At 49.6% G+C, this 10,375-nt stretch overlaps 1 protein-coding gene across 1 annotated transcript; it reads left to right on the top strand.

The window, feature by feature from the left end:
- Positions 1-6,497: 6,497 nt before the first annotated feature.
- Positions 6,498-8,819, top strand: LOC131081744 (acrosin-like). Its single transcript, XM_058021021.1, has 5 exons — positions 6,498-6,565; positions 6,845-7,066; positions 7,369-7,634; positions 7,814-7,959; positions 8,435-8,819. Exons 1-5 carry the CDS (start codon positions 6,498-6,500, stop codon positions 8,618-8,620), a joined length of 888 nt encoding a protein of 295 aa, XP_057877004.1. The 3' UTR covers positions 8,621-8,819.
- Positions 8,820-10,375: the final 1,556 nt, after the last annotated feature.

Raw genomic sequence — 10,375 nt, 5'->3', positions numbered from 1 at the left:
CCACTGAGAAAAGAAGCTGGGTTGACAATATAAATCACCACTATCTCTACATCATCTTGCTCTACCATGATGGCCTGCTGTTTCAGGAATCTCTGTGGTGAAAGCCAGTGGCCGCCTTTACTTCCAGTGCTGCGGACACTGTGCGGGACACTAGCACAGTCATTTTCTGTCCCAGGGTAAACTTGCATGCCTCTTGAATATTCAGCACAACTGCTGCTACAGCTCTGAGGAAACTTGGCCATCCTTTGGCTGTTGCATCTAGTTGCTTGGAAAAGTAAGCAACTGCCCTTCCATGTGGACCCAAGTGCTGAGCCAATATTGCCAGAGCAAGTCCCTGTTTTTCATGGGAAAAAAGAAAGAATGGTTTACTTACATCTGGAAGTCCCAAAGCTAGAGCTGACATGGGGGCACTCTTTAGCTGGTAAAAGGCTCATGTGGCTTCCTTTGTCCACTGGAGATCTCTGTAAACATTGGCAATAAGAGCATGGAGAGGTCTGATGAGCAGTCCAGAATTATAAACCCAGAGCCGGCACCACCCTGCCATGCCTAAGAAGGTTTGGAGTTCCTTTATTGTCTGGTGATTCGGGGTTTGGCTTATGGCTTCCTTGTGAGTCTGCCCTAGAGTCCGTTGCCCAGCACTCACCTCGTACCCCAGGTAGATAACTTTCTGTTTCACAACCTGTGCCTTTTTCTTTGATCCTCTGTATCCTTGGAGTCCTAGGAAATTCAAAAGCCTTACTGTCCAGGCCACACATGCTTCCCTCGTCTGAGTGGCCACTAGAAGTTCATCCACATACTGCAATAGCCTTCCTTCTTCCTGTGGAGCTTCCCAGGACTCTAGATCTTTTGCTAGTTGTTCCCCAAACAGAGTGGGGGAGTTTTTGAAGCCTTGAGGGCCTTGAGGCAACACTGTCCATGTGAACTGGGTTTTGCACCCGCTTTTAGGGCTTTTCCATTTGAACGCAAAAATTTTCTGGCTGGCTTCATGGATAGGGAGGCAAAAGGAGGCATATTTCAGATCTAAAATGGTAAACCAGGTTAGTTCAGGTGTCAAACATGTTAGCAAGGTGTATAGGTTTGCCACCACTGGATGCAGAAGAAGGCTTTTACTGCCTGACCCTAACTGGTTGTTTTCCTTAACTTGCACAAGGAGGTGCATTCTCTGCCCTCCTTGGTATGTTAGAGGCCCATGCCCCAGGAAACTCCAGATGCATTATTTTCTTGTTAATTTCATCCTTATTTTCCATTTCAGTTTCACTAATTGTTAAAATTAAGCTTAGTATGTCTACATATTGTTGATTCTTTGCCTCCAAAATAATCTCCCCATCTTTAAATGTGATCTTTGCTTCCAGCTGCTCCAACAAATCCCTACCTAAAAGGGCCTTTGGAGAGTTGGGCATATCTAAAACGTATGAATATTTTGGTGGTTTGCAAAGTATGCTTTTTCAGATTGGCCAGTTGCCCCCTTATCATAACACAATCATCTGTTATAGGCATCAAGGCTTTATTTAACACTGAGTATGTTGCCCCCATGTCTACTAAAAATTCCATTTTCTTAGTCCCCATCTTTCTACTCCATCTAAACTTTTTGCCATAATCCAAAGTCTTGGGGTATGCAAATAGGCTGAGTACACTCAGCTTTAATTATTTTTGGTGGGTTTCTTAAATTACTTGAAACTTTCTTTTCTAATAATTCAAACACCCTATTACTTCTTTGCTTCTTGTGGCCGGTTGCTACTAAAATTCTTATAGATCTCTGAGTAGCCTTTGTTTCCTTAGAATAACACAAATGACAAAGTGCCTGTCTTGGTCTCCTCCACCTAAACTCTGCTTTACAAAATCTCAGTCTTTTCCAGTTCTCTTCCCGCACAATGCAATCTTCAAGTAAAGCATTGTTTCCACTGACACTCACTGTGCTGCCTTACAAAAGGCTGTGCCTGTTACCGCAAAAACTCTGACATGCCCACAAACACAGACCCTCCCCCCTGCCCCCCACCCCCGTATCTCAAAGTATCTCAAATTCACAAGAGTCAGAGCTTAAGTTTCTGTGGGAGGGGAAATCCTGGAATTTCTTTAATTCGTTTTACCACAGTTAAACATAAATCGCCATACTGTAGTTTTTCTGCGTAAAATGCTACATTTGTTGCAAACAAAATCCTAAAATCTCCAGAAACACAACCATACAATCCCAAGAATCAATTTACCACAATGCAGGGGAAAGAACCACACAAACTCACTGGGAAAGGGGGTATCTCTCAAAGTGCCCACTTTTCTCAACACAATACAGCATACAACACTTCAGCATCTGCCCACATCAGCTTCTTCTGGTCTCCATACAGTCTGGACACAATCAAAATAACAGCACACAGTAAAATTATTAACTGGATCCACTGATTTACTGGATTCACAAACTCCCAGGGATCAAGTCCAAGCCACTGGGGCAGAGGAACCCCCTGAGTTCGTCTAGCCACAGTTAAAATGTGCACAGTCTACACAAATCACCACCTTTAAACACAATAAATGTCCCCACCCACATTTCTCCACTTGTTCCACTTCTCCGCAGGGTGCTCCCTGCCCTCACAGCCTGCCCCAGCCGGTGCCCTGGGCCTCACCCAGCTGCTTCAGACACAGGTAGAACTTCCCCCCACATGCCATGGTACACTCACTCACTTTCTCATACACCAAGCACTCACACAATTACAAACACATTAACATTAACCAAAATGTCTGGACACCACAAGCACACAAAGTTCGGGTTCACTCAACTCACCGCCAGAGTCACTAGAGGTGGCTTTATTGAAAATGAACCCATCCCCAATCCCCCCAGTCACTCTGCCAATTAGGGGACCTCTGCCACGAACCGTGCTCTCAGCCGATGGCTGCCTGCAAGCACAGGGACAAGGCTGTGCACTCAGACGTCTCTGAGCAACCCACCAGCAGCCCTATCTCTCTCTCCCCTGTGGCCCTTTGACACACATGCCGTTTATCCACATGCCAGCAGGTCATTCACTGTCCCCACAGGAGGCAAGCCGAGACAGAGCAGAGCTCCTCTCGGAAAATCCCGGCACGCACCGAGGAGGTCCATCCCCCCTCCGCCCCTGTGAGGACAGAGACAGTCTTCTGGCTAGCTCGCCAAAATGATTTGCGGGAAAAAAATCTTACTGCACAACTTGTAAAAGTTGTAAAGCATGTGTGTTTATTGCAGGGCTGGATCGTTCCCCCTAAAGGATATGCACACCCCTGAGAATTCCAAACCTTTTTTTTTACCCCCCTTATTTGTACGTATGCGTAGAGTTTCACAATATTTTCATGCATATTCGTTTTACTGGTTTTGTGTTACGCTTGCAGCTAGTATTTTTCATCAGTCCTTGTACAGAAAGAACTCCGGGTCATCCTGTTCATCTCCTCCATCTTCAGCTTTGGCTCTCATCTTTGTTTCAAAGTTCAAGGGGCACCCCCTTATCTTTCTTCCAGCTTGGAAATTCACATTCTTTTTCCTTGGCTGAGACAGCTTTGTGAGCACAGGCTTTTTACAGGAACAGGCAGTCTTAAGCACAGCACAGGGTTAACAGACTAAACAACATCTTCCATCTATGCAAGCAAGCTACAAACTAAATAATTCAAAACAGCACATTTCACCTAAATCCAAAATAGATCTTTATCCTGTTAAATTTTCACTCTGTTTCAGAACAACCACCCCACATCTGTACTGGTGCCTGCCACCCTGGCATAAACTTCTTCAAATATTTCCTGATGTCAGAAGATGCCTGCTCACTAAAGACACTGAGTTCAAGAGTGTCACTCAGAGTTGAGGATGGCCATTACCCTGTCCAGTAAGCAGATCAGCTTACAGTTGCCAAACCATCCTGGAACAACCTTATTGCACTGTCTTGGCAAAATTTGGCTGCCCAAACAATTTCTCCCAGTTCTGTGCAACCTCAGCCACGGGCATCTTCTCACCTAAACCAGGGAAATTTCCCATCATATCAAACACTTCAAGGCATGTGAAACCCCTTTCTGTATGCGAGAGATAGTGGCTCACTTTAAAAATTTTAAGAGGTTTATTAAACCTTAACAAAAATACAACAAAAGGACTAAATAAGGAAAATGTTGCAGTGCTGGGAACCACCTTCATGGCTGCCTCCCACATAGTTCCTCTTCAAGATGGATGCTCAGTCTTTTATACTCTTGAGGGGTTGCCTCAGCCAACCCTGGCACTGGTGGCTCCCGGCCAGGCAGGGCGGGTGCGATGATTCCCCCACGGCTGCAGGGGGCGCTGTGGCGCGAGCTCCGCCGCCTCGCTCCACACGGTAATGGCGGAAGAGATGGAGAAGGGGCTTCCTTTGGAAACTCTCAGGAAGCAGCTGGTCTCAGTGCCACTCGGAAAGCTGAATGGACTGCAGCAGGAACTTTGGAGAAACAGACTAACAGACTGGAACAGCAGAGGCAGCCCCATCCCAGAGTGACAAAGTGTAGCAAAGATTCCAGAGCCGTGCTAGAAACCGCTCAGTGTTTTGGCAGGCACGGAGTGTCAGGTTAATGTGTAGTAAAAAAGCCTAAATCATTGGCTTCAAATAGCACAGCTGGGCACTGGCTGCCAGGCTACCACAAGCAGCAGCCACAAGCTGCTGGGAGATGCCCTCTGGGAAGGGGGAAGGAGTCAGGATTGCCTTCTCAATGAGGTTGGGCATTGGAAAGGTCCCAGTTCAACAGCTGCTCTTGCAAGCAGAAGCTTACCCACTGAAAGGAGAAAAGCAGTACAGGACAGAATTCTGCTGTGGCAGCAAATTCACCCCACAGCAGCAGCAAACCGAACAGTTCCCCTCCGACCCTGAGAGTGAGAGAGAGTGAGGAGCTGAGCCTAGCCTCTCAACCCCAGCCAAAATCTCACAGTATCTCAACACTTCCAAGAGAACTTCGCTGCTCAGAGACAGTAGCAAACGGCACCCTTCCCACTCCTCCTTGGCTATATCTTTTATCTCTCTTAAGTATCTGTTGTTCCCATCTCTTAGGCAACAAATGGGATAAAATTCCCTGAGAGAAATGAAAAGGTGAGGAAAAGAAATCCCAAACTCCAATAAGTGTCCATTCCCCTGCCCTGCTCCCTGTGCCCTCTGTCATGCGAAGGATGCACACAGCCTCTGTTCCCAGGCTCCTGCCAGCCAGAGCTCAATCTGCAGCTGGCACTGCAGCTGCACACCCAGCTCCCTGCCCCAAATGGATTCCTCAGCTTCTGCCTGCCCCAGGGACTGCACAGCCTCATCCTGCAGGAAGAGGGGCCTAAGAAAGCAGCAGAGAGCCTTCTTACAAGGGCAGATCCTGGTAGGACAAGGGGCAATGGCTTTACAGTGACAGAGGGTAGCTTCAGCTGAGATCTTATGAAGGAATTCTTGACTGTAAAGAATTTGAGGAATTCTTGCTGATATACTGGCATGGGTTTCCCAGAGCAGCTGTGGGTGCCTGTTTTTCATATAGGCAAGGTCAGCACAGAAGACACAGACACCAACTTCAGGAATAAATGTAATTTATAAAATTCAAACCTGCAAAGAATTGCAAAAGTAAGCAGGACATCAAATAATTAGCAAAGACTTGTGAAAGGATAAACTATGCAATGCATCTAATCATTACTATAAACAACTGCCTACAGTGATGAAGAAAGACACATCACAAGTTACCCTAATCCTTGACCATCATCGCGGCCTGCCCATCAACTGGGTGGAAGCCACTGTCATAGTGAAGGACTGGGAACCACTGACAGCAACTGGGAAATCCTGCAGATACCTTCCCCTACAGGCAGAAAGGTTACTGACTGCCCGTGAGAGGTCCCTGTTTTTATAACATTGAGTAAACAAGATACCAAGACTTCTAGTGCAGAAACATGTTTTTACAGTCTCCTACTGGGAATCCCCCAAGGCCTTGGAGGGCTTCAGGTGGAATCCAGGAGGTTGCTTGTGATCCTACACCCCCAAACAAGATAGGGCCTTATCCAGTCTCTAAGTATGGAAAGGTAAATCCATGTTTTGCCAGTGAGTGAACATCAACATCATCTGGTTGGAAGACTCATCCAGAGGCCAACTCTTGGTCAAGGGTCAAGGCCTGTTGTTCTGGCCTTAGTCAGGGCCTGTTGATCAGGACTTAGTACTTCAATGCCCCATCCCTCAAAGTGTCCAAGGACAGCTTCTGAGCCAGGCTGTGCACACTATGGGTCTAGTGCAAGCCATCCCTCCCTGCCCATGATAGCAGGTTGGAGCTATGTGATCTTCAAGGTCCCTTCCAGCACAAACTATTCCATGGCTCACTAATTTGATGCAGCTCTGACCCCAGTGGGGCCCACGCCATGGGCCACAGTGCCCAGAACATGGAACCCACCCATCTGTGACATCAGCGCCAGGACCAAGGGCACCACGGGCAGCACAGCTGCTGCGGGCACTGTGGCTGTGACTGTGCTGCTGCACGGAGCTCTCAGTGCTTGCAGCTGACTCGTGCCTCTGGCAGACATGAATTGGCTCGGCCTCCTCGTCCTGCTCACCATGGCTGGGCTGGCACAGAGCCAGTACACCTGCGGGTAAGTGGGCCCAGGCCCAGGGAAGGAGCCATGGCAACACTTGCGGCCTTCCCTGCAGGGGACCCACCTGTCCCCTATGGCCAGGCCACAGCTTCCCACCCACCATGGGAAGCCTCAGTTCCTTGCCAGCAGCCAGGTGCTGGCACGGACAGACACACACCCCATGGCCTTCCCTGGCCTGCTGTGCGTGCAAGGCCTTGTGGGGAGGGCAGAGGGCTGAGCTTCAGCCTGAGCCACAGCAGGCCATGAAGCAGCATGGAAATGACTTTCTGCTTGCAGAGGGAGCTGTGGGTACCGACCTGTGGCTTATTCCTACGGCAATGTGGCTTATGACTACGGCATGACACGCATCGTGGGTGGTGCTGGTTCCGCAGTAGCAGAATGGCCCTGGCTCGTCAGCATCCAGCACCCATGGGTACCAGGCACAAAACATTGGTGTGGAGGTTCCCTCATCACTGGAGATTGGGTCCTCACAGCAGCCCACTGCTTCGATAAATTTGAGTAAGAAGGGGCAGGGAATGGGGACATCTCCACAACACCAGCAGGTGCCCTGCCAGCAGCACCACCTGCTACTCTCATCCCCTTTCCTCTCAGGCAGCCAGGCTGCCAGAGTGCTCAGGAGAAGCCTGGGCTCGTGCCAAAGCTTCCTAACAGCCTCCAGCTTGACATTCCCCCAGCCTAAGATGTGCGAGGGCACTCACACCTGACAGAGCGTTGCTCCCTCTGTGCCTTTCCAAGCCGAGGTCTAGCAACTGCTGGGCTGCTGTGACTCCCTCTCATCTCTCTCTCCATCTCCATTCCAGTAACTTCAGCCTGCTGTATGTGGTGATTGGCGCCACCAACTTGTATCAGCTAGGCCCTGGGGCACAAGTGCGCAGTGTCAAGAAGGTGGTGATGCACCGCGACTACAAGCGTAAAGACATGAGCTACGACATTGCGCTGATTCAATTGGAACGTCCTGTCCTGTGCAGTGCCTACGTCCAGCTGGCCTGTCTGGCTGAACCCACCCTAAGAGTCTCAGAGCTGAGAAACTGCTGGGTTGCTGGCTGGGGGGCCACTACTGCAAGAAGTGAGTTCCAAGAGTGACTTCTGGGCCCACTCAGCACACTGGAGATAGGTTTTGGGCTTCCCCACAGCAGAACATAAATCCCTGCAGAGAAGGGGTGCCCCTAGGGGAAGGGATTTGCCTGACAGAGAAGAAGAACCAGCATGGAGCTGCTGGGGGCTTATTCCTTTCTCTGCTCACAGGTGTAGATCAACCTGCTCACCTTCAGCAGGCCAAGGTCCAGCTCATCGATCTCCAGCTCTGCAACAGCAGTGACTGGTACCCAGGAGGAGTCTATTCCTACAACTTGTGTGCTGGTTACCCAGAGGGCACCATTGATTCCTGCAAGGTAGGAACACAGCATGAGCCACTCAGCCCCCGGCAGCACCAGCAGCCAGGGAAGCACAACCCCAACACAGCCCAGGGCCTGCTTTGCCTGGCCACTCAGTCACCCTCCCAGCCCCAGCTCCCCCTGACTGCTGTGGGGGCTTCCCACACACTGCCCATCCACACCTGCCTGCCCAGGCCTCCCCTTGTGACAGAAAGCCCAGAAAGCCCAGCTAGTGCTCTTGGCAGTGAAGAGGTCCAGGTGCCAAAGTTCCATCCTCTGCACATCCAGGAGTCCTGTGCAGAGAGGACAGAGAGAGCCCTACCCTACATGAACCCATGCCATTCACAGCCAAGCTTCTGGAGGCTCCAGCCTCTGAGCAGAGCTTTTCTCTGCCCAGGATAGAGCTCTGGCAGGGGCTGTGAGAGAGAAGGAGACAGCCCCAGTGCTGGCAGGTGCCACCAACATCACCTTAATCCTCTGTGCTCTGCTGCAGGGTGACAGCGGTGGTCCTCTCATGTGCCAGGACAACAACGCTGCCTACTGGTGGGTCATTGGAATCACCAGCTGGGGAAAAGGCTGTGCCAGACCAAAGCAGCCTGGAGTCTACACCTCCGTTCAGCACTTCTATAACTGGATTGATTACAATATGCAGCTAAACGCAGTTAAAAGTGCTCCTTGAGCAGCAGAAGCAGGCAGGATCCAGGGCAGGCTGCAGGGCACCACAACCATTTCCTGCTGGGGCAATGCCTGCTGATGCAAAGGCAGCCTCGGGGTCAAAACCCTGCTCTGTCCTGACCACACTCATCTCCTGTGTGCACACACACACACACTGGAGTTGATTTACTTGTTGAAATAAAATTACCTTTGGTCACAGGGAACCATCTTTTCAGTGCAATTCCAACTCCTGGGTAAGACAAGAAGTGCCATGCTCAGCACCTGCACAACAAGCCTGGGGGCACAAAGGGACACAGGGGCTCCAAAGAGCTCCAAAGTGCCTGGCAAGAGAGGACAGTGCTCTGAGCCACCACGGCCTGGAGGAACCTGCTACCACAAGCCTTGGAAGAGGATAGGAAAAAAGCAAATACCTTGGGGGTGGTGCTGCAATGCACATGGGCTGCTAATTTAGGGCCTGGTGAGAGCCTGGGCTAAAGGAACACATCTGGGAAACTCCCAAGCATGACAAGGGAAACTCCTGGCTCCTGACTGGAGTGCCAGTGCCCTAAGGCAGAGCCAGATTTCACAGGCAGCAAAGGGGGATTGAGGTGCCAGGTGGTCACACTTCACAGATACTCAGAGGAAGAGCTGGGGTCATTCTGGGGAGAGGAACCTGGCAGGAACCCTAGGAAAGTGCACCAGGAATGCCGTGGAAGGCCAAGGTGAGTGGGCCAACAGCACCTGCAACACCAAGGCTGTTCACAGGCATGGCCAGCCTGTGAGCCAGGGGGAAATGATGCCTGGGCTTGGCTCCATATCTGGGAGGAGACGAGGGCAGGGAAAGGGAGGAGTTGTGGAAGATGAGAGGGCTGTATAAGCGTGGCAATGGAGGGAAGGAGCAATCAAAGAGCCAGCTGCAGAGACACAAACTGCAGCTTGCTGTGCTGGTTTGCCTGAGGGTCACCACAGGAAGGGAAAGAACTTTCTTATCTCAACTTGTTAATTAACAAATCATCTACAAACTGTACAAATTTGCAGTAAAATTTTTGCCCTTTTCAATCACACTTTGATAGTGTTTGGTGGGGAGGGGGGGGAATGGTAAAGGATCCTGGAATGCCATGGGGGTAGGCTTGTTGAAGGCAGTTGTCACCTGTCTTTTTCAGGTGAAGTCAAGATAACTGGATGGATCTCAAAATGGCAAATACTTTGTTCATTGTCAACATTCCATCTTGAGCAATAATAGTATTGCTTTCACAAATTAATCCTAGTTGTTCCCTAGCAGCACAAGATTCTAAGTTTACTGTTAGCCACTTTTCATTCACCTTTTGTGCCCACACCCTATGTTCTGAGGGGTGGAGTACCATTTTTTAATTATTTAATCCTAGTGCAGTGATGGGGTGGATAACATAAACAGTGGCCTTATGTGTAGTAAGCATAAAGGCAGTGGCCACATTAGAAGCAGGATCATAGGTAAAATTTATCATAGTCCACCAGGAATTATTTTCAAAATCAATCACATTACCCCAGACAATCTTTCTAATTTCAGCTGGAAAATCACCTTCACCCCTTTCCTGTACAATCAGGAATCTGTTGCCTACATCCATAACTGTGCTTGTACACAACTGAAAGCGAAAGACACATTATCTTGAACTATACTAGGGGCTTCTACTATTAACTTGTGGTCTTGGTCCCTGGCCTTTTCCCACTTTGGCAGTACTTTTGAAATCTGCCACTGGCTAGTTCCTAACGCCAATAGAGATGACTGTAAAAGCTGCTTCAA

Source organism: Melospiza georgiana, chromosome 3 (assembly GCF_028018845.1).
Source record: "Melospiza georgiana isolate bMelGeo1 chromosome 3, bMelGeo1.pri, whole genome shotgun sequence".
Classification (NCBI taxonomy): domain Eukaryota; kingdom Metazoa; phylum Chordata; class Aves; order Passeriformes; family Passerellidae; genus Melospiza; species Melospiza georgiana.
The sequence above is the reverse complement of the archived record's forward strand: the minus strand, read 5'-3'. Positions and strand labels throughout refer to the sequence as shown.